The sequence below is a fragment of the Rutilus rutilus genome (genome assembly GCF_951802725.1).
Source record: "Rutilus rutilus genome assembly, chromosome: 8".
Lineage (NCBI taxonomy): Eukaryota > Metazoa > Chordata > Actinopteri > Cypriniformes > Leuciscidae > Rutilus > Rutilus rutilus.
The window spans coordinates 19920106-19945614 of record NC_140222.1 but is presented as its reverse complement, the minus strand read 5'-3'; the positions used below and the strand labels follow the sequence as shown (position 1 = coordinate 19945614).

The 25509-nt window shown below is 39.5% G+C and overlaps 2 protein-coding genes across 2 annotated transcripts; one reads left to right on the top strand and one right to left on the bottom strand.

Moving 5' to 3' along the window:
• Positions 1 to 1443: 1443 nt before the first annotated feature.
• Positions 1444 to 8732, bottom strand: LOC311295958 (uncharacterized protein). Its single transcript, XM_084417535.1, has 5 exons — positions 8635 to 8732; positions 7996 to 8316; positions 7771 to 7824; positions 4451 to 4747; positions 1444 to 3017 (listed from the first exon to the last, which is right to left on the bottom strand). Exons 1-5 carry the CDS (start codon positions 8675 to 8677, stop codon positions 2848 to 2850), a joined length of 885 nt encoding a protein of 294 aa, XP_084273661.1. The 5' UTR covers positions 8678 to 8732; the 3' UTR covers positions 1444 to 2847.
• Positions 8733 to 14521: 5789 nt separating this feature from the next.
• LOC311295950 (uncharacterized protein) lies at positions 14522 to 25046 on the top strand. Its single transcript, XM_084417516.1, has 3 exons — positions 14522 to 14681; positions 15510 to 15672; positions 23695 to 25046. Exons 2-3 carry the CDS (start codon positions 15618 to 15620, stop codon positions 24711 to 24713), a joined length of 1074 nt encoding a protein of 357 aa, XP_084273642.1. The 5' UTR covers positions 14522 to 14681; positions 15510 to 15617; the 3' UTR covers positions 24714 to 25046.
• Positions 25047 to 25509: the final 463 nt, after the last annotated feature.

The following is a 25509-nucleotide window of genomic DNA, read 5'->3' as shown; positions in this document are numbered from 1 at the left end:
ACAGTGGAAGTCGAGATTACAAAGCTGGAATATGTTGTGTGTGTGTGTGTGTGTGTGTGTGTGTGTGTGTGTGTGTGTGTGTGTGTGTGTGTGTGTGTGAGAGAGAGAGTCGCGGGCGCGATCGAACAGTGGAAACATAAAAACATACTCCGTCATGTTCATACAAGACATCATTCAAACTGCAAAGTGTTGCAAAACGTTGGAGGATATTTTGCAAATAATTTTTTTTTTATATGTTTTGTGACAGTTTGTTTTCAGAAGTTTCCAAGAGTTAGTAAAAGAGTAAAGAAAAAGTTTTAAAAATTTAAGTATCTATTTTTTATTAAGTATTTATTTTGTATTAATACATAACCTCATTGTATTCATTTATAATGTAACATTATAGCGTGACATTGTGTCAATAATCGTCAAGCACAGGTGACTCTGCGTGGTGGGAGGGGGCCCCAAATCAAATTCTGCTTAGGGCCCCCAAAAGGCTCGGGCCGGCACTGATGTTGAGCAGAATTTAGAGGGTAATGCATGAAATGAGTTTTTTTGAATTTAGGTTGAAAGAATGTGAAGAATGTGCTTTAATTGTTTAATTAATAATACTGTATTGATAAAATCGATTAAAATTTAAATTAAATAAAACATAAAGATTCTCCAAAGAAATATCAATATTAAATGAAGAAAGCTTTCTGGACAAAAAAACAAAAGGTTTTGTGTATGTAGTTTTAGATGTAATTTAAAGGTTAAAAAAATCACATAAATAACATTGTTTGTAGCATAAGAAACAAATGGGGATTTTTAAAAATATTTTATTCATGTGTTACACTGTGGACGACAGGACTCAGTTATAAATAAAAAGGCAGAAAGGCCTATAGCAAAAACAATAGATTTATTTTCAGACATTCACCAATCAGTTTTTAGGTTTCAGGATTTTCTTTAACCAAACTTTATAAAGATGATTCTCAACAATGTTCTGAAAGATATAACAGAATTATTTGATATACTATTTTACTTTATGCAATATTTGGGTAAAATGACCATACATGTGTAGTCCCATTGCAATGTACACTGTATCTGTATCACAAAATCACTGTATCACAACAATTTCATAAGAATGTATAATATTTCATAGGAATATTGATATATATATATATATATATATATATATATATATATATATATATAATATGAAGAGTTCAGATGCAAAAGCCTCTAAGTGCCATCTGAAATTTTCTTCTAGAATGATCATTTTTATCAAGCTTGTATATTTAAATTCAATAATTTCACTTAAATGGCAATAAAGATGACCTAATTGTCATTTAAGTGAAATTACTGAACTTAAATATACAAGCTTGATAAAAATGATCATTCTATGAGAAAATTTCTGATGGCACTTAGAGGCTTTTGCATCTGAACTCTTCATATATATACTAAATACCTGATTTACATGATTTAAGTCATGGTGTACTACAATGGACATGTATGAAATCAATGTATGCAATTTTGGAACAGAAAGTCATATACTGATTTGAAAACCCATAACATTTTTCTGAGATGTTGATTTATGACAAACAATTTGAAGTTGTCACATATGAATGATAATTACAAAATATAATCATATTTCCAGTGCTAAATTTGATTATTCAATCAATGTCAGTCATTTTTGAGTTGTCATGGTGAAAACTCCAAACATTTGGTATTTCTAAAAAAAAAAACTGCATGTGCTATAATTATTATACAATACAGACCTGTCAGAAAAATTCTTTAAAGATAAGTTAGAATGATCTTCATACAAAGACTTTTATTGGGGATTAACAAATTAGCCTGTGTACGAATAGTCCAAATAGTAGGCATTGAGCAAAGAAACAATCTAGAAAACAGGCAAGCTTTACAAAAAGAAAAAGAAAAAGAAAAAGAAAAAGAAAAGTAGTGTGTCAGTGCTGACCTCTGGTGGTGAACAAGAGGGACTGCAGTAGAAAGTGAAGATAAAGAGACACTCATCAGGCCTGCAATAGTTTAGTAGTTGTGGTGGCAAATGAAAATAATCGTAAAGCATATGGTTTGATAGTGGGAGTTATTTGCAATAGCAAGTCTAGCACTAGTTTATGAACTTGTCTTGAATGTGCCGTAACAGGAATAGGAATACATTGTGTGCACAAATCTTATCCAAATCGATTAATCAAGCACATTTTACCAATTGTAAAACGAGAGGATGTGGTGCTGGTCCTTCAAGAGTCACTCTCAACCTATTGATCTATAAAGCTTTTAAAAATATATGATCAGAATTTCGACTTGCATAATAATTACTCATGCGCTGTAGTGATGGAGGGAGATTCTGCAACTACTAATGTTACTAAAGTAGAAACTGATGATCTGACTCTGGATGTTAGCACTGTTGCTTCTGTGATATTTCTTAGTTAATATTATATATCTTCCCAAATTACATGCCATTTGTGCCTTTATTGCTGTTCTAAACTAGTAGGACACCAGTTTGTACTTATTTTTATTTGGAAGGCGTCTTTTTTAATTTTTTAGGATCAGATTAAATGAACATGCTTCTCCTGAACCTTTGGAACTCAAAATGAATTGGCTTTTCTTAGGGCATTGATTGATATTGATATTTTTTAGAAATGTTTTGCATCTCCATACAACTTGTATATAGTTTTTTTTTTTTTTTTTTATCCAATCTATCTTTTTGTAAGTGCTGTCTTAGACTTTAAATCGTATCTGAAGAAAAAGAATATGCAAAGTCAATAAAAAAGGTCCATACCAAAAACAAAAATCAACATCAAAATCATCTCATAACCCATTATGACAGGGCAAATTGTATTTGAGGGTAATGAGACTGTTGTTCAACAACTATATTGTATCAGTGAGGGACTGATGATGATGTACATGTGCTCTCCTTTCCTGATGAATTTTAGTAGATCTGATGTCATAAACCAGCACAGCAACAGTAGCCACGCCCACCAGAGCAGAGATGACCAATCGGATCACAGCTTCAGTGAAACCACAACACTGGACAGAGTCTAAATAAAAATAAGAAAACATTGTTCTTTTCAATGAGCATAGATTATTGCACTTAGACACCAAAGTAAAGGCAATGTACTTGTTTATCATAAATATGGCAACACCTCACTAAAGCCTGGTTCACACGGCACGATTTTAAAATTGTCGGCCGATTTTCCAAACCTGAGAGACCCCACACACGGGGATAAAAAAATCACGGGTCTAACAGTTTTGGTCGTACAGTGTGTGGTGCGCAGCCACACGGCAAAATCAACACATCACACACGAACCGATTTGACTCATCCTGAGCATTCCTAGGTCAGATGGGAAATCTCGCAAAATCTCTCGAGATCAAACGTGACTTCAGAGTAAACAATCATGGCAAACGAAAAGGATGCAGTGGCGATAGTTTGTAGTTTGTTTTTAACCCCAAAAAAAAACGTTATCAAAAGAAAAGGCGATGGTCAAAGAAGTGGAGACAACGCGAGCATGGACTATACTTTCCTGGTGCTACCTCGCTTTCTGATTGGCTACACGCCACAGTCCACAGGCTGCGTGCTCGTTTGTCCCCGGGGGGGGGGGGGGATATTTTTTTTTCCCAGGATGGTAGGGGAAGACTCATGAATATTCATTAGGAAAGTCATCCCTGATTGGTCTTATGACCTCCCTAAACCGACCCATCACTGGGGTTAAGACCAATCAGGGATGACTTTCCTAATGAATATTCATGAGTCTTCCTGTAACGTCACCAGCTGGAGTGCCTTTGAAAGCCACTAGAGGGCACTCCACACCAGACTATCATATTAGTCTGCACCTCATGATCAAACACCCATTTAAGCCACACTCACGCAAGACTCGGAGCGAAGTCTTGTTTTACTGTTGTGAACTTTACTGAGCGTTTATTCCCGTGGACTGTCTGTTTGTTTTTGACCTTGCCCGTTTCTTTTTGACCTTGCCCGTTTCTGGATTTCTCCCTGTCTGCCTACGTTACCACTGCTTTTATCTCTGTCTCTGATTGTCTGCTGCCTGCCTTGGCCTTTTGCCTGGTATTGTACTACGATTTAGCCCTGTCTTCACTGCTGTATCTGCTGGTTCTGACCATTGCCTGTTTGATTACTCTGATCAATAAATCACACTGCATATGGATCTCTCTGACTCGAATGCTTCATAACACTCCCCCTACCATCCTGGGGAAAAAAATATTGCCCCGGGGGACACCACACACGAGGAGAAATCAGGCCAAAAAAATCCAACATGTTGGATATCCCCGATTTGAGATCGGAGCAGTCCCGACGTCATTCCGAGCAGACGAGAGCAGTCTTAAAACACCACACACGGCAGGAATATCTGATCAGATTATTTTACGATAATCGGAGCATCCTTAAGATTGTCGGAAGGGGTAAATCGGGGCTAAAATCGGCCTAATTATCCTGCCGTGTGAACCAGACTTTACCTTCACATGTGTGACAGAGTTGACTGATGTTGTCCAGATGTGTGGTCTGGTTTCTGATGGGATTGTTGATCACACAGCTGTAAGTGTTGTTATCCTGATATTCCACCTCCAGAGGTAGAGAGAGACTGATGCTGAGATCAGACACACTGATGCTGGACAATAAACTGATTCCTTTGTACCAGGAGAGAGTCACATCACTCACATTCGACACTGAACACACCAGTGAACATCTGGACACTGATGATGAAAGTGAACACTGTGAAGAATCACTGGTGATGACAGGAATGGGCAGAGAAGCTAGAGAAGAGAAGGGAGATTGTTAATAGGCAGTATCAGTACAAATCAAGTTAAATATGCTATTGGGTTCTATATTAAATCATACTGTACAGTAATACATGTACAGCATTTTATTTGATCTCACTTATTTGTTCTAATTCATAAACAATTCCATGAAAAATGGGAACTAAATGGGTTTCATGACCTCTAGTACCATTAAGTGTTCTCAAATGTTCATTTTTGAACCTGCTGCATTCGCAAGACATATGATAGCATTGTGTGTCAAGTCATGTCTGACTTGAAATTAACTAGAATTGTTTGTGTGTTTAAAACACAAACTGCTGGGTTAAATCCATTGCTTGCTTTTTTACCAATTGAACCAATCATATTGATAGAAGGTGACATGTTAGTCATTATCTTATTTGTTGTGTCTGTCTTTAAAACCTGATGTATTCTTCTTTTTGGGTGGGATTCTCTGAGAATTGCTCGAGATCCTTCGGCCGTGATTAAAGCATATTTGAAGGCATTGTCTGAAGTCTGTCGGTGATTAATGCTGCGCAGCACATTAGTTAGGGTAAGGAACTCAAAGCCAGTTGTCGACTGTAGATGCAAGAGCTATATAGAGATTATTAAAGGTCCCATGACATGCTACTTTTTGTAGGCTTTAATATAGTCCTTAGTGGTCCTTAGTACTGTATCTGAAATCTCTTTCCAAAAATTCAGCCTCGGTGCAGAATTATAGCCACTACAAGCCAGTCCCAGAATGAGCTTCCTTCAGATGGGCCGTTTCGGTGTCTGTAGCTTTAAATACTAATGAGGAGGAGAAAGGCGGCGCAAGGTGGAGGGTGGGTGTGGCCTTGACCATCTTGCGCAACGATGCCATGCATATTTGTTTATGTTGGATATATTGCAATGGCACGAAGACACGCAGTCGTTCAAGCATTTCAGTTTGACCCAGAATCCGATCCAGATGGAGAAGCAACGGATGAAGAAGTTGCAACTCAGCGGCTCTAGCAGGACGTTTCCGAATGGTTAGTTTAAAATATTATGTCTGGATACGGTACTTTATTCGGATGGTTTACAGTTATCATCATGTAACGCGAACCTACTGTTGCCGTTTCATGAGAGATCTGTAACGTCTGTAATTTATCTTATTACAATTACATCAAGCTCTGCGATCTTGAAATGCGGATATCGCGCGCGCCATATAACCAACGGGAAAACGCGGTTATCCAAATAACAAAGAAATGTAACACTCGCGTTACAGTATGTGTAACTTGATGCTGTCTACCTTTACATTAGCGCAAGTAACTGCATAGCTGCATAGCTAATGTGACAGCCACATTCTACTTGTAAGAAGCTAGGTAACCATAAACAGTAAAGCAGCACACTTAGGCTATATAATTTTGTTGACTTACTTGTCCGACGTTCAGCAAGCCCAGCTCTGTATTGACCATTCGATGTTCATTTGTACATCCAATTATTGAGCAATTATTATGCTTCGCTCGCTCAAAAGCCATGATATCTCTCGTGGACAAACTAAAATCGCGCACGCGCGTTCTACTTCCTAGCTCATTTTCTCATGGGCGAGAAATATTCTCTGGGCGTGCAAAGCAGAGAAAGGGGAGGTAACATTTCTCCTTATGACGTCATAAGGAGGAGATTCAAGATCAGCCTGGTTGAGCATCCATTTTCTCAAAGGCAGAGAAAAATAGCAAAAGCTCGATTTACACCGATTAAAATTTTTAGAAACTTTGGGACCATATACAGGCTAGGGGAACTCATATTAATGTTAAAAAAAACCTCAGAAAGTGGAAATTTCATGTCATGGGACCTTTAAGTGTCGACTGGAGACGCCCCAGATATATTTATTAAGTGTTGACTGTAGACGCTTGGGTGTCGATTGGAGACGCCCCAGGTAATTAGGTTCCAGGTAAGGAAAAATTTACCACACAAACCACCCTTTTTACCTCCTCAAAAACTGCTCTGTTCACAGCGGCCCGTTTCGGTGCATGTCTCTTTAAATGATAATGAGCAACTGCTCACCCTATCCCTCTCTTCCATGGGGGGTGTCACACAAGTGTGCCGCACAAGCCCTGAAAAGTGAAGCCAAAACGTCTCGATCGCCCCCTGGTGACTGGTCCTAGTATAGGTCATAAGTCCCGCCTCCCCGTGTTATTCAACGGGACGTGAGACCAACTAAACAATTAAATTACACTTCAAATATCTTTTTTCCAAAGGTGGTTTCTTTCATTTGCTGTCGTTTTTATCACGCTGATGTAAGTTCAAGTGTTTGTTTCAAAAATAAGTTAGTTTTTAGTTAGTTACGTGATGCGGTGGTATAACGTCATGATTGACAGCTGTGATTGACAGGTTCTCTGAGCGAAGTAGTCACTGAAGCACCAATGGACATTTTTTTCGGGATCTTCGGAGGACTGAGGAGATTGTATTTACTTTATTTTAACAAGCCTCTTGTCGTACTGCAATACATTTTTAAAAAAGTGCACTCAGGGAGAGTGCATTCTGCGAGAGTGAGGGCGGAGCGTTGATTTCGCGGCTTTACTTCCTCCTGCTCACTACTGCGCAGGTCTGGTCCCGAGATCGCTACTGCGCAGACTCAAGTTCCAATATGTCAGCGCTATATCGGGACACTGGCGGCTTCAGTTCTCATCAATGGAAGAGAGCGAAGGGGCGTCGTCCATCTTTTTTTACAGTCTATGGTGTCACACAAGACACTTAAAGGGCTGCCATGGTAACCTGCTCACAGAAAGCATACAAATGGCTAAGGGAGGAAATATGCTAATACGGGACAGTCCGTCAGTGGTCGTGAGCGGAGCATGAGCAATATGACATCATATTGCTCAGAAAATCCAAATGGCTTGATTATAAAGTGTTGAGGCTATTTAAAAAAGGAGTGAATGGAATTTTTTTCATTATATGGTGTAAAGACACATTTATATGCAAACACCATATAAAACTGAATTTTGCGTCCGATGACCCCTTTAAAAGAAATAATCTTCATGCTATAATGCTATGAAACTCACCTGGATAATGGCTAACTTGTGGGATTGTCTGAAGGACAGGTGTTGAAACAGGTGCTTTATACCAAAAAGAAAACAAACAAAAAGAAGATGAAGGAACCACCAAAGTGTGAAACCACATTTAACATTGACGAGTGAGTGAACAAACTGCATCACATTTCCAGAATAGTTCCCCTCTGAAAGATAAATAAAACCAAAAATATGATAGAGGAGGTATATTTCACTTACCAGATACAGTAACTGTGAATGTTTTGTGTGAAACCCCTCGTTGGCTGAGAACAGTTAGTTTATAAAGTCCAGAGTTTGTGGTTCTGATGTTCTTTATGGTGAGAGATCCCGTTTGAAGGTCAAGCTGCATTTTGTCTTTGAATCTCATACTTTGGTCATATATAGTGATGACCTGATCATTAATGTCAGCAATACGAGTGTCTGAAGGTCCAAAAAACCACAAAATACGATCATATCTAAGTATTTCAGTGACACCAGTGTTTAGAGTGATAGAATCTCCCTCCATCACTGATACTGAGATCATTGCATCTGTCTGAGCATCTGGAACACATTCAAATGAGGTTGTTGGTTAGAAACAGCAGTTAAAATGAATTGTTTAATTGTCTTTCAAAAGAACCTCAAAGGAAGTGTTCAGCAACAGGATATAGTTTCATTTTGTTTCCACATAGCTCCTCTGTGTGCCATTTATAAATAAATGATCAATGATCAGTTTACGCTTCATGTTCACAGGTATTTCCTCTTTAACCGCAACAAGTTGTAAATACTGATGATTTAGCATTAGCAGAGTGACTTTCATCAGGATAAAACTCTTAACAGAGGCAAAATAACTAATGATAAATGTAATATTACATAACTCACCATGGACACAGATGAAAAACAAGAAGACAGTCCACATGGGCATTGTATAAGACTGACTAGTATCACTTTTGAGTCTCTGTAAAGTTTAGTAAGGAAGAGCAGGTTCAGCCAATGACTCTCATTACTGCAACCGTCCAGTGGGTGTTACTTTCTCAGTCCTGTGGTTTTGGGGTGTTATGTTGGTGATAGACTCATTGCACATCCGTAGACACAGCTGACTTTTTATTATATTTTCTGTGCTGATTAAAACAAGTCACATCAAGCTAATACACTCTTATTGATATTTGAAAGCATGTTCAAATGATCCCTATTAGAATAAAATCTCCAGAGCTCTCTGAGAAGTTTTGCAGGAACAGATTCTGTGTGGGCATGTGCATGACAGAACTGAAAGTAAAAAAAAAAAAAAAAAAAAAAGCCCTGAATGAGAGTGGCTGTTAAAGGTCTATCTGTGCTTGAGAGAGTGTAAAGCATCGCCCACTGCTGTGGTTTAGACACTTTCCTGCTTTCTTTCCACATGTGACACAGACACATTTTTCCATTGAACAATTGTCATAGTTCTCTTACTTTTGTCACGATAATAATCCACGGATTCCTAAGGATCGGACGGTTTCACGTATGCATGTCTCCTACTTGACCTATTTAATTTAAAGTAGATTTAGTCGATTTATCTAGATTTAGCAAAAGTGCATTTTAGCATATTATGAGGTAAGTAACTCCAGAGTAATCCCTGGAGTAACCTAGTATTACGCAAGAAAATCCCACTTGATATGAAAGTTTAAGCATCGGTCAATGTTGGCATGATTCAACCATTTAAATATAATTATAAAGATTTTATGTATAGGCCTAATTTAAAGTGTACTTGCTGTCCTCTATTGGCTACATGTGGTAACAGGCTTGTAATATAATTGTGCATAATACATAACAATGGCATAATATTGTCCTGTTTTTTTATATTGTTTTTCAAAATTGTTAAGCATTTCGAGACGATTCCAACTGCTTAGAGTTTTACTGCCCTCCTAACAGAAATAATGTTATTCAAAGAGGAAGGTGTTTGTGTGAAGCATCAATGTTTCCACTGTCACTGTGGGGTATTGTGAAGGGATGTTGCAGCCTACTATATGTGTGATTTTTGGGTCATATTTATTTTCTAGTTGAGGATAAGTTACCCTGGTGTTTGCAGATGGCATATTTACGAAATACTTCCCAATGGAGAATGGGAAGAATAATTATTTTAAGATAAAAAAAAGAAGTTGTGAGTAAATTGAGTGATTGAGACACTTGTCTTGAATGTTTTTCCAGGTGTGTTTGCTGTCGAGGCGGATGGAGTGAAGTCAGTATCAGCGACTGAGGGAAAATCTGTCACTCTATCCACTGGTGTTACTTTAAAACACTCCACGGATCTAATACTGTGGGAGAAATTTGGACCTAATAACTGTTCGGCTACAGTTGACCTGCGCGACACCATTATGTATTACGGTATATGTAATGAAACATTCAAGGACCGACTGGGGTTTGACCTTCAGACTGGATCTCTTACCATCATGAACATCAAAACCACAGACTCTGGACTTTATCAACTGAATGTCATTGTCAATAGCACCACAAAAAAGGCTTTCAATGTTTCCGTTAATGGTGAGTAGAGAATTTCAATATATTCATATTAGGCCAATGATTATTCAAAAGGCTGATGAGACACATTCAGACTAATTAATATGCTTCATTTTTTAAAACCATGCAAGTTTAGTTTGCAGCCACTATATGTCGCTAAATATTAGAGGGAGGAGATGTTTTTATTGCAAGTATAGCAATTCATTGGACAGAAATTTGAGCCCCTTATTGCAACAATCAATATTTATAGGCTGATATTCCCAGAACAGAAAGATTCTACATTTTAAATGCATATAAAATTAATTCAGTAAAAAAAGGGATAGTTCACTCAATGTAAATTCTGTCATCATTTACTGACCCCCATGTCGTTCCAAACCTGTATGACTTTCTTTCTTATGTGGAACATGTACATTGTAAGGGCAAAACAATTAAATATGTCTTATTTTATGTTCCACAGAACAAAAGTCATACAGGTGTGGAACAACACAAGGCAGAGTAAATTATGACAGAGTTTGCATTTTGTTGTGATCCAAAAAAACTCTGACTCTATTCATTGGGTCTTAAAAATGTCTACGTAATGAACTTTATATGAAATAAAGGCCTACATATTATATAATTTATGTATCCATCTATCCAGCCGTGACTGCACCAGGTCGTCCACCAGTTCAATGCTCACGATGGCCGATGTATGTAGTCCTGGTTCTGGCTGCACTCACAGTAGTAGGGATATTACTGTTCTGTTGTTGGAGGAAGAGAAGACGAGATCAAGCAGGCAAGTATTACCTATGACTAATTGGGTAAAAGAAAAATGACTTTTTTCCCCTACAAAAATCATGTAAAATTTTTTTGAAATATTTTCGTAATTGTCAGTATTGTTGTATTACAAACCTTTTATTTTTATTTTATTTTTTATGCGGTGGTATTTAAAATAATTTTTTTCTTCTTTTATTATTATAGTAAAACTGGTCCAGTTCCTGCCAGAGTTGGAATCAAATGGATTTCTTTCAAACTGAAGTTTTTGGAAGAATGAAATGTATGTATAAATTTTATTTAAACTTCTTTTCCATTGTGGTGCACTTCCAAATGTTTTTATAATTGTATACACTTATCTTTCCCCATTTGCCACTCTTCCTTTTTCATTAGCAAACAGCCCCTCAGCAACAGCACCAAGAAGTCTGATGATCATACCTGTCAACACGGTCAGAACTTTTTTCCCGAAGTCTCCCATATTTCACACCCATCTCCTGCAACCCTCCCGTTCTGTATTTTCATCCGGGGAACTCGCGTAATTTGTATGGCCCAAACCTCGTCATACGAATAATCACATCAATATACTGTACTACTAGGTTGTACAGTTGCCAGATCTTGTATGAAACATCATACTCACACAATCAACACATCGTACAAATCTCAGCCCATATGTGACCTCAGCCTGGCAACCTACACTACAACCCATTTGTGCCGTTGACGTCTGCGCAGGACGCGAGAAGTGGAATCAAGCATCACTGGTACAAATGGGAGGAGAAGACTCAGGTGGTGCTCCGGCGTAGTATAATATATACAGTATATGTTGAAGGGGGTGGATTGGAATCCACTGCTGCTTCAATGTATAATGAGTGATTATAATCAAGGTATTAATCAATATTTTTCCTTCTAAATTTCAAATGAGTTGAATTTGATCTCTCTGGAGATTTTACTTGGTTATAGAAGTTACCAGTGTGATTACTGAAATGTTTTTTTAATGTATTCTTTAATGTCTGTATTTGATATTTGAATGCAGTAACATTGCTTGCCTATTTATCCCAGCTTCCAGAAATGAAATGAGGAAATGTTTTGTGTTTGAGAAAGGTCTTCAACATGTTAAAACACACAGGGTGTCATTGAAGTCTATAGTTTAAGGGACCATTTAAAGAACTTACTTTCCATTTAGACTAAAGTTTCCTATCCTTGAGAGAAAGAACTTGTTATCTTGATGTTTTGAGACGAGACTAACTGTTTATTGTTAGAGCCTGATAAAATCCAACCTTGGAAAAGATGTGTGTCTGTGTGTGTGTTAGTCTTCTTGCTTACAGGTTAAAGGGATACTCCACTTTAAAATGAAAATTCTGTACTCACCCTCATGTTGTTTCAATCCTTTATGAATTTCTTTCTTCTGCTGAACAGAAAGGAAGATATTTAGAAGAATGTCAGTAACCAGACAGTTTCTGGTCCCATTGACTTCCATAGTATATTTTTTTCCTACTATGGAAGTCAATGGGACCCAGAAACTGTCTGGTTACTGACATTCTTCTAAATTTCTTCCTTTCTGTTCAGCTGAAGAAAGAAATTCATACAGGTTTGAAACAACATGAGGGTGAGTATATGATGACAGAATTTTCATTTTAAAGTGGAGTATCCCTTTAAGGAACCACTGACATTATTGTAGATTGACGGAGTTGTTGTTCGGGACATGCTGGCACCCAGCAACCCAATTCTGCGACCTGAAACTTCAGAGTCCGAGTGTCAGCTGCATAATCTATGGAGATATGCTTCTGTCTATCTGTATATGTGTGGAAAATTACTATGTTTATCAATTAGACCTTGGAAATGGTATAACTGCTGTGATCTTTGTAACTGTAAGCGGGGCGGCCTACGAACTCCTGTGTGAGTCTTATCTATCAGAGCTTTTACTATCTTCAGTAAAACTTTTCTTAAATTTTGTCTAAAAAATTGTCTATGTTAAGTGTGTTGTTATCCGTTTGCCTTTCTGTTGGATCTGTAGAGAAGACACCTTTTGAATTGAATCATATACGTCTTCCTCGTCTGTCTGCAAGCAACCACCCGTGACTCATACATTCACTCATTGGGATGTGGAGTCAGATGTCAGTATGTTAACTCACTGTTTTTTATTTATTTTTATTTTTTGTCTCTCAAGATCAAAGCTGCTGAGGTTGTTCCAACCAAACCAGTGTTCAATTTTGTAATGCACTTTTTTTTAATTATACTTTTATAAGTTGTTTCTGCTTGTTGTTTGTCTTGTATATTTAAAAAATATAGCAGATATATAATAAAGTTGAGTGCTCAGTGACAACCATCTCACCCTAAATGCCATGAAGATAAAATAACTCATTGTGGATGTAATGACAATAGATGGTTCATGAGTTGGTGGAAGAAAGCAGTTTCTACAAGACCATCAAAGGTGTCCTTACGTGTGGTAGAGCTTATTATACATTATGTGTTTCCATCAGTCCATGAGAGATTCACACCAATTACTGTCACAGTAAGACCCAATTCACCATTCACTGCTTTTGTCCACCATGTGTAGGCTACTATATAAATATGAATAAAGTCCTCTTCTATAATGACGTAAAGGATGTCAAATGCTGCCCTCTACAGCACACAGAGAGTAAGGACAGCAGTGTGTCCTATAAGATAAAACTGATTTCAGATCATTTCCACAACACACACAAAGTCATGTTTGAAAAAACAGATAATTCAGCAAATAGGATGGCAATTGGTGTGATTAAGCATTATTCTGATTCAATATAAATGAATTAAACATATCTGTTGCTCTCTCATTAAGTCATGCAAACTTCTTCAGGATCAGTAGGCCTATTTGGTTTACAAAAATTGACATATGTGAATCTTTGAATAGCATCTGCACCAACTGGCTTTCTGAAAGTGTTTTTGTTCTATTACCTCATCCAATCTTCTGGATTCTCTCATTTTCACCCTGAAAATTGTGCTGTCCTTTTCCATTAGCTGCTGGTTTGGAAATCTTAGTGTGAAACATAAAAATGCACTAATTAAATTAGTCACAAACAGTGGGAAGATCAGAAGCTTGACAGTTCGAGTCCATTCTGTGATTTTAGATATGACCACTTTCTTTACCCGGAGTTTTCTATGCTGCCTTCAGGTCTCGCTATACCAAAGAAAGATGAAAAATAACCGATGCAAATACTCCTTTGTTCCCTGTGCGATTCGATTGTTAAATAGTCTTAAAGAAATTTCTTAGGTTTATATATGTATGTATGTATATATATACATATATATATATGTGTACTTTTTTAATATTTATTTATTTATAATTTATTATTATTACTTTTAAGATGTACTGTATGTGTCAGTTTGTGTCTATTTATGCCTTAATAAACCTTGACCTATTCTAAATATCTTAAGTCAAACCTCTTCTGTGATCATAATAAATTAACGTATGGTTCAATAAAGGTCCCGACCTTCAGTTATTCACTTTACGGACCATAGCCAGCCAGTAATCAAGTTCATCTGTTGCTGAAGATCATTATGTGTTGTGACGCCATCACCGACACCTGGCGAAACCAACTTTTTTATACACACTCGCAGAGCTAGCTCAGCTCAGCGTGCAATCATCACTGTTTCTTTGTTTGTGTTATTGTTTTGTCGTTATGCAGCGACTCCAGCCCGCTCGCGAGTCTTCTGAGGTGAGTTGTGCAGTTTACAGAGTGTCGTACATTTACCATAAAACACACGGTATAGGCTAGCCTACTAACACGGGTCATTTCTGCATTGTTTTAATCGCGTCGTTTCTGATGTTTGCAAGCTAAATAATCATTTAGTGGCAGGTTAGCATTTAGTATTCGTTTAGTAGTTTTGTATAGCCTACTTTAAAAAATATGACTCAAATAATCTGTTTAAATCACTGTATAATAAAGTGAGATCTGTGCTGTTGATCGTGTCAAGCTTGTTTCAAGAGTGTCACTGTTAACAGAGCTGCTGACTTCATGTCAACAGTTCGTGTTTTTTTCACTTCATTCATTATGCTGTTGTCTTCAATCTCATGTAAACTGCCACTTAAAGCTCATTTCATCGGTGCTGACAGACTGAAACAAACTACACCATTATCACTTTTGAAATCGACAAGATAGGCTATCTCTAAAAATCATTTAATTTCAGTCTGAAATGCAAAAACGACACAAATCTAAAAACCAACAAACAAAAACTAAGCTATAAATGAAGTTGACCTGAATTGGTGTGTTATTTCTTGCTTACAAATGTATTTTACCTTCTGTTTTATTTTTTATGTATTATTGATATATTTTTATATTTTAAAATGGAATCTTTTAATTATGGTAGGCCCTATTTATTTCCATTTTTCTATTTCTTTTGTCCATTTGTTCATATGACAGATAAAAATAACTTTATTTGTAACTTTATCCATCTATGAAAATCAAAACAAAACATTGAATGATTAAAATGTGTGCAATAATGAAAACATCAGTTTGCTAACTGATTATTTTTGATTTGAGCAGATCTGCTGTTCCTGCCACAGAACCTGAAGCTCCTCCCACTGCAGTCCACATATACATGCTGGAATATTCCCATCAGTCTAGAACTGAAGACAGCTGAACAGTGAGAACATGAGTGATCCAGAGTCCTGCAGAATGAAACCTGAAGATACTGAAGAACAAATAGGTTGGTGTTTATTCTTGATTCGTCATTAATGAGTAAGGAATATTAAATTCATAAAACTGAATTTATTGAACTAAAAGAGCTTTGAAATAACATGTTTAAAGTATCAAATAATATACAGGACACTGGAGCCTGAAACTGAAATGTTCTTTTCTATGTTTTTTTCATTTTCTTTTTCAACAAAGTTATAAATTAAACAAGTTACTGAGACACATCTACAGTTTGTGTAAAAGATTGTGTACATTTTTTTTTAATTAATAATAAAACAAAAATCATTACATTAATTAAATATCTGAGAGATTGTATCAGAAACATGAGATTTGTGTCTATATATATAATATTGTATTGCAGTTGTTTATGTTCTTGTGTTACATTAGTGTTAACTTTATGACATTTCCTTTTAATTGTTTAAGGTTATTGTGAAAAGGATTTCGTTCTATATGTGCACTAGTTCAGGTGGGTGCGTGTTCGCAATGGTGGGTCGGTCAGGACACCTGAGGCAGGATTCAGTTCCCAGAATTGAATAAAATTATTCAGAAGTGACAGCATGCACAGTCAGACCACAGGGCATTTATTGCTCAAAAGTCTCATATGGTGGACATTTATAGAGATGTGGTCTGTGAATAACAAAGATAACAATGAGAAGACAGTAATAACAATAACTTTCCACAATTGGCAAGAAACAATCATTTTCTCAAAGTATATGTACTGAAAAACATTACTGTAGTACTATGCAGTGCCACTAGATGGCGCATGAAGCGCACGGAAAGAAAGTAGGCTAAAGGTCATTCTAATTTCACTCAGCACGGTAAATGTGACGATCGACAAGTAATTAACAATCCACTAATATACAATATCAAATACTATAAGTTTACAACCTACAAACATCACTTAAAATCACTGAATGAAGAATTAAACATAGTAAGGCAGCAATACGGAGAATGAACTTGTACACGGGAATTGCCCTGCTCGTGCGAGTTAACAAACAAGCGATAACAGACCAATAAGTCATAAATTACTTGTCTAACATAAATATAGAGTCACCTAGTAAATACAGCAAATTGAACTTACATATTTTCAATGACTCACGAAAGGGAATGTCCACTTTATGGAAAACGATTACTACTGTTTCCTCAGCCTCAGAAAACTTAACTCTGTCTTCAGCAGGCATAAACTGACTGACGTCACGCAGTGAAGCACGCTTATTGGCTGTCTTCTTAACACTGCCGCCCCCAAATCTGTTGAGCATATTTGTTCATCTACAGGCTTAATCAGTTTGTGGGGGTTAAGTCTTTGACAGGTAAATCCTCGTCTGAGAAAGAAGGAAGGGGAATCAAACGAGCAACAGGTCGGGTGTAGATCTTATCATTGATTTGGATCTCAGCTGCTCTGATACAGCCATCTGAACCAGGAAAGGTTTTCATAACTTTGCCCACTAACCACAATGCACGTGGGACCTGTGGGTCTACAACCATAACTACATCTCCATTGGAGATGTTCCTGACCTCAGAATGCCACTTGTTACGAGACTGTAGTGTAGGTAGGTAGTAGCGGACGAAGCTTGACCAAAACTGATCAGCCAGTACCTGACTTTGCCTCCACCTCCGCCGCCCCATGAGTTCAGTGTCTGGATAGACCACTGGTGGCAAGGAACTATCTGGCCGCCCCATGAGCAGGTAGTTAGGCGTAACAGGATCAATGTCAGCTATATTACTTGAGGTGTATCCTAGTGGCTTGCTGTTTAGAATGCCTTCAACTTCAATGAGGACTGTCAGGAGAACCTCTTCGGTCACAACCTGGGAGCCAATGGTAGTGCGTAGGGCATTTTTCACTGACCGAATCTCTCTTTCCCAGGCCCCGCCAAAGTGTGGAGCATTTGGTGGGTTGAAGCGGAAGGATATTTTCCTTTTGGCCAGCTGTTGTTGTAGGTGAGGGCTGAGAGAAGAGAAGGCTTCTTGCAGCTCTCTTTCTCCTCCACGGAAATTGGTGCCCTGGTCTGAGATTAACTCAAATGGTGTGCCCCGCCGGGCTACAAACCTCCTTAAGGCCATCAAGAATGAGTCTGTATCTATAGAAGTGAGAAGATCCAGATGAATACTTCTTGTAGTTAGGCATTTAAAGATTACTCCCCACCTCTTCTCACAGCGTCGGCCGATTTTAATTTGAAATGGGCCGAAACAGTCCATGCCAGTACTGTAGAAAGGTGGTTTACGTAGTCTCAAGCGGACCGGCGGTAGATCTGCCATTTTGGGAACAACTGGCTTACTCTTCCACTTTTGACACTCCTTGCATAGATGCTGCTGCTTGCGTATGGCTTCGCGTCCTCTCAATACCCAAAAGTTTCTCCTCATTTCTGCAAAAACTCTCTCGGGTCCTGGGTGGCAGAGTTTGCTGTCGTAATCCTGAATTAGTAATTTAGTGCTGAAATGATGAGGATGTAGAACTACAGGGTGGATAACTGATGATTCCAGTCCTTCAGCCCTTCGCAGGCGACCACCAACTCTGATGAGCTGGCTGGACTCGTCGAATTCTGGTGCAAGGGTAAGTAGCCGACTGGTTGACTGTACATGCTTCCCAGCTTTAAGTGATCTGTACTCATCAGGAAAACTGTCACTCTGGGATTTCTGGAGGATGAGTAATTCTGCAGCTTGATAATCTGCCGCTGACGGCTGTTCGGTTACTTTAAGGTTCTGGACTGTTGCCTCTACTAGCTCCTTCCAGGAACTGTAGGTGGCAGGATCAGGAATGTTTGGGAGAATAATTTCTGTTGAAATGCCACAAAAAATTCCCTTACGGTGCTCTACTTTATCCTCCGGAGGTTGGATACTAGGAGTTAGTGGCCATGCTGACTCAGGTTCAAGGAGGAATGCTGGTCCTTGACTCCATCGGTTGGTCACTGACAGGTCTTTGAGGGTTTTACCTCGGGTCAGGTCATCTGCTGGATTCCTATCAGAGTCCACGTACCGCCACGTACACCCTGCAGTAAGGTCTTGGATCTCCGCTATCCTTGTTCCGACGAATACTTTAAATCTGTAAGATTCTGATTTGATCCAGGAAAGTACCGTTGTGGAATCTGTCCACATAAACACTCTGCTGATTCCCACAGTGAGTTCAGTCTCAAGCAGTTTGGCTAGCTGAGCACCATTCAGGGCTGCGCATAACTCCAATCGAGGTATGGTTTGTCTCCGCTTAGGAGCAACTTTAGATCTGGCCATGATGAAGGCAAGCTGGACTCGACCTGTATCATTTTCTGTTCGCAGATATGAGACAGACCCATAAGCCTGCTCAGAGGCATCACAGAAGATGTGTATCTGTCTGGTAACCTGGAACTGGTCAGTGTCTGAAGATACAAAACAACGAGGCAGTGAAATGCTGGCTAAGGTAGGGAGTTGTTCTTCCCATTCATTCCAGGATTTCAAAAGGTCATCCAGTAGATTGGGGTCATCCCATTCTCTCTGCTTATCCCACAACTTTTGTACCAAAACTTTAGCTTGTGTGGTAAATGGGATGATGAAACCAAGGGGGTCGTACTGAGTTGCGAGTACTCTGTAGATATGACGAAGGGTACGTGATCCAGGCTTCACTGGTCGGGTTTTATACCCAAGGGTGTCTAATTGGCAGTACCACTTTAAACCCAGTGTGGATTCCTGTATGTCAGTCCGGTCTTGTGACAACCACAATTCTGTGCTGTTGGATCGTGCGTCTGCTGGCAGGTGCTCAACCACGCTTGGGACATTACTTGCCCACTGACGAATATCGAAACCACCACTGGACAGAAGTTGGCGGAGTTTATCCACCAGTTGTTTTGCTTCCTCAGGTGACGGTAGGCTCTGCAAGCAGTTGTCCACATAGAAGTTTTTCTCTACCGTGGCTCTGACATCATCATTGGGCTTGCTGTGGTCCATGATGTGCCGTTGAAGGGCATAAATGGCACAGCACGGGCTACAGGTGGTGCCAAAGGGTAACACCTGCCACTCGTAAACATCAGGAGGTTTGGTTCTGTCGAGGTCCCGCCACACAAAGCGGAGGAGATGTTTGTCTTCAGGAAGAAGGCGGACCTGGTGAAACATCCCTTTGATGTCACCACTTATTGCCACTCTGTGCTCACGAAAGCGTAACAGTACGCCCAATAAGGATGGGCCTAACGCTGGTCCAGGCAGTAGGTAGTCATTCAAGCTGTGGCCTCTAAACTGGAAGGAACAGTTAAAAACCACACGATTCTTTCCATTATGTTGAACCATATGGTGAGGAATGAACCATGACTCACCCTCATCGTTGACTTCTTCAGCGGAAAGTTTGCATGCATAGCCAGAGACTTCAAGTTTCCTTATTTCTTCCTTGTATGCAGCAGCTTTAATGGAGTCCCTTTCCAGACGCTTCTCTGTACTCCTTAGGTTTGGCAGTACAGCCTCTTTAGAAGCCTGAAGAAGAGCCATGTCTCTCTTGCGTAGGAGTGGTGTAGCATATCGGCTTACTCCATCAACCAGTACTCTTGTGGTCTGAGTCTGTAGAAGGGTAAGAGCTTCTTGATCTTGTTTTGACCTTGTGACCAGCCCTTCGGATCTAATGGGGAGGACGTCGGCCTGCCAGAGTCTTTCGACATTCTGAAAAAGCTCCACCATTGAAGGATTAATAGTGATATGCAGACACTGCTGAGACTTCAATTTCTCTTCAAGAACTCGTGCTGGACCTTGCAGAGTCCAGCCTAGACGTGTTTTAATGGCTGCCGGACCCCCCGGTGGACCAAGGCGGACTGGTTCTATAGGGGTTATTAGGTGAGGATGGTCTGCTCCAATCAACAGCAGTGGGCTGGCTTTATGGATGGGCTGAAGTGGTAGACCTCGCAAGTGGCTGTATTTCTGTTGAAGAGCTGCAACCGGATAAGAATGTTCTGCTAGGCTCAATGGGTCGGCTGTAAAGGCTCTCTCGATGAGATAGCTCTTATTAGGTTGAGAGGGTGTTGAGATCCTGAAGGAAACTGCTGTACCATGAAGCACTGTGATGTCCTGCCTTATAGTCCTCAATGCTAAGTCCTCTGACTGCCCTGTGAGACCTAGTCTTTGAGCTGCAGACGACAGAAGGATTGTACGCTCTGAACCGTCATCGAGCACGGCATATGTGTCTAAGCTCTGACCCTTGTGTTGCAGGATGACTCTAATGACCTTAAGAAGGACTCGATTGGACCCTTCAGGCCTGTCCATGTACAGTGGTGTATTGGTAGAGCTGACAAGACAGGTGCCTTCCTTTGTTGGCTTATTCACATCGTGGAGGATTTGCAAGTGCTTACCATTGCATAAACGACATGGCTTCTTCAAAGTGCACTGCGCAGCTCGATGGGAGCGTCCACACTTCCAACATCTATTATTCGATTTTATCCAGTCAGTCACTTGGTCTTTGGAAAGTGTTTGGAAGAACGTACACTGGCTCAGGTAGTGGTCTTTGCCATCACAGTAAGGGCAGAAGGCGTTGCTTTTATTTATGGCTTTAGCTGGCTGTGGCAGCACCGATACTGATGGTTGATCTGCACCATGGAGTATTGTGGTTGGTTGATATTTCAACTTGGAATCCCTGCGGAAGTCTGTTCTTTGTTTGACTCTGTGAGCTTTGTCTCCACCAATGCTTTCATGGTCCTGACACCATGACTCAAACTTGAGCCACTTAGCAAAGTCAAGGAGTGTGTACACAACACCTGGTTCATAACTCATGTGTCTTCTAAAGGATGACCGCAACTCTGGAGGTAGTTTAGTCAGGAGTCGAGCCACATGTGATCCACACCGTAATTCAACTTCTCCTTCTGTGCCCAGTGTATTCAGGAGACCTACCAGTGCCTGGATTTGTAGCGCAAAGCGTTCAAAGCCTGCAGTATCTCCAGAATGGACGTCTGCCGAGTCCATTACAGCAGCTATTCTATTTAGAGCAAGTTGGTGAGGTCGCCCATACCTCTCAGTGAGTGCTGCCATAGTGTCTGAATATGGAGTAAGGGAGTTCAAGAATGAATCTGCTATCAAGCGGGCTTCCATTAACTTTAAGTGATCAACTAGAACCTGGTACTTAAAGAGTTCCGTTGCATCCTCTGGCAACAGATTACCCAAGGCTAACTTAAGGCTGGTGAATTCACCTGGATCTCGACGGGAAAAATACGGTATAGTTGGCTGAGGACCTCTGTAGGTTGTCTCCTGTCTATTCACATTCATCTGCCACATTGGAGGGTTTGCTGGTAACCAGTTGGGCTGGACGGAATAATGCACAGAGGGCATGGAGGGAGTAGGGGCTGAGCTATCCACCTCTGGCTGCTGTCGACCCGAGTAATGTCTGTAGGGGTTATGTGTACTGGATGGAACCTGGGCTGCTACTCTACCAGTAGAAAGAGTGTCATCGTACTGATGTTGAACTGAAGGAGGAGCATGATGGTCATGGCTGTCTGTACTATAAGGGTTTGTACTCTTCGGAGTGGGAATTCTGCGTGGTGCTGGTACTGGATGAGCACGGGTTACTGGTTTAGGCACAGGTCTTTCTGACTCCATGTAAATGGTTCTAGGTGAGGGCACCGGAGATGTTCGGGCTATATACTGTTGTTTAGCAATGGGAGATGACCTTTGACTTGATTGACTCCTCATGAACATGTCTTGCATACCTTGTTGGATTTCTGTCAGTCGTCTGATCTCCTCCCTCATTGATAATTGAGATTGACGAAGCTCTCTATTCTCTTTTTCAAGGCCATACACTGTCTTGTGAAGTTCCAGAGGTAAAGAATGGCTATAGTCATCTTGTGCACTCCACTGGTCCTTAAGAAACCATGGCTCTGTTTGTGGACTCTTTACCTCTAAAGAATCAGGTGTTCCACCTTCAGCTCCTTCTTCTAATCTGTAATCTAGGGATGTTTGCAGACGAGCAATTGAGGTATCGTCCCATTGTTTATCTTCTCGCCCTTGTGTCTGCTGTGCTATTTGTCTGAAAGGTACATTTACTTGAGTGTGCGCTGGATACTGAACTTCGAAGTCTTGGAGGTATGCTGGCTGACGAACTGAACGTCTAGGCCGTGCACCTTGGATCTGATATTCTACACTCTGGGGTTCTGACATCCTGGGTCCAGTGTAAACACTCTTCTCCGGCTCGAAGGACCATGTGAAAAGGATTTCGTTCTATATGTGCACTAGTTCAGGTGGGTGCGTGTTCGCAATGGTGGGTCGGTCAGGACACCTGAGGCAGGATTCAGTTCCCAGAATTGAATAAAATTATTCAGAAGTGACAGCATGCACAGTCAGACCACAGGGCATTTATTGCTCAAAAGTCTCATATGGTGGACATTTATAGAGATGTGGTCTGTGAATAACAAAGATAACAATGAGAAGACAGTAATAACAATAACTTTCCACAATTGGCAAGAAACAATCATTTTCTCAAAGTATATGTACTGAAAAACATTACTGTAGTACTATGCAGTGCCACTAGATGGCGCATGAAGCGCACGGAAAGAAAGTAGGCTAAAGGTCATTCTAATTTCACTCAGCACGGTAAATGTGACGATCGACAAGTAATTAACAATCCACTAATATACAATATCAAATACTATAAGTTTACAACCTACAAACATCACTTAAAATCACTGAATGAAGAATTAAACATAGTAAGGCAGCAATACGGAGAATGAACTTGTACACGGGAATTGCCCTGCTCGTGCGAGTTAACAAACAAGCGATAACAGACCAATAAGTCATAAATTACTTGTCTAACATAAATATAGAGTCACCTAGTAAATACAGCAAATTGAACTTACATATTTTCAATGACTCACGAAAGGGAATGTCCACTTTATGGAAAACGATTACTACTGTTTCCTCAGCCTCAGAAAACTTAACTCTGTCTTCAGCAGGCATAAACTGACTGACGTCACGCAGTGAAGCACGCTTATTGGCTGTCTTCTTAACAGTTATACAGAAAATAAACTGCCTCACGACTGTACATAGAATAACTGGTTTGGAGAATGGAGGAATGAAAATAAAACTTTGTTTTAATTAATTTTAGGCTTAAGTGAACAGAATGAGGATAGTGAAGACCAGAGTGAAAGAGATGAGAAACATCATCATGTCAAAATCAGAGAAAAATCTTTGAGTAGAGACAAAAATTCTTGCCTTCATTGTGGAAAGAGATTCCCAAGCAAAACAAGTCTTAAACTTCACATGACAGTTCATAGTGGAGAGAAACCACACACATGTGATCAATGTGGGAAGAGTTTCACACAAAAAGGACACCTTAATGTACACATGAAAATCCACACTGGAGAGAATCTGCACACATGTGATCAGTGTGGGAAGAGTTTCACACTAAAAGGAAACCTTATTAATCACATGAGGATCCACACTGGAGAGAAACCACACACATGTGATCAGTGCGGGAAGAGTTTCACACAAAAAGGCCACCTTAATGATCACATGAAAATCCACACTGGAGAGAAGCCGTACACATGTGATCAGTGCGGGAAGAGTTTCACACAAAAAGGCCACCTTAATGATCACATGAAAATCCACACTGGAGAGAAGCCACACACATGTGATCAGTGTGGGAAGAGTTTCACACTAAAAGGAAACCTTATTAATCACATGAAGATCCACACTGGAGAGAAAATGCACACATGTGATCAGTGTGGGAAGAGTTTCACACAAAAAGGAAACTTTAATAATCACATGAAGATCCACACTGGAGAGAAACCACATACATGTGATCAGTGTGGGAAGAGTTTTACACATGCATTCAGTCTTAAATTACATCTACGTTTTCATTCTGGTGACAGATCGTTTTACTGTGATCAGTGTGGGAAAACGTATTTTTCAGCATCATCCCTAAAGGTCCATCTGAAAGTTCATACACAAGAGAAGCCTCACGTGTGTTCTTTGTGTGGAAAGAGTTTTAGTCAGCTGAGTAATTTAAAAGCACACCAGAAAAGACACAGTGGTGTGAAGAATCATGTGTGCTTTGATTGTGGGAAGACCTTTTTTAATAATGCTGAACTGAAACAGCACCAGAGAATTCACACTGTGATTTGAGATTCAGTCAGTCAGGAAACATGAAAAAGCATAATAGGATCCACACTGGAGAGAAGCCTTGCATGTGTTCAGTGCGGGAAGAGTTTCACATGAAAAGTAGCCCTTAATGATCACATAAGGCCATGAGTACCTGGGTATTCGAAATCAACTGTGAAAACTCTGAGAACACAGTTGTAAATTCCTTGTACTTTTAGCTGCCTGTGTAATAATAATTTTCATGAACAGTATTTTTTTATTTTTTATTAATCTTTTATTAACTGTTATGTTGACTTATCAATGTTTTAATCTTGGCAAATAAAATGTGACATTTCTTTGATCGCCTCACGAGTATTATGTTACTACTTACACCCTCACTCACTCGAGTTGTCATTTCTTCGTTTTATCGAGTACACTGATAAAAATGATGTTGTGGTGAAGTAAATGCTACAGAAAAAAACAAATGTAGTTCAGGCAAGTAAGTATGTACATCCTTTATTAGTACTCAATTCAATATTGCGCTATTTTGTGCATTTTCTGATCAGTCAGAAAACGATTGGTCATTTAAAATAAAACTACTTTTTAACCACAAATGCCCGTCAACCATCTCTGAGATGCGCCATGCATTGCATCATCACATTGGAAAGGTCACGCATCACATCATCTATCTAAGTTATTTGTCTGTGTACTCCGGTTCAAAAAGGATAAGGAAGGACGAAAAACATCTCATTTTCTCCTCCAACTTCAAAATCGTCCTCATCTTTGTTTTAGTTTATTATTATTTTTTATTTTTCGTTACCTTTCCAACGTGATGCCGTAA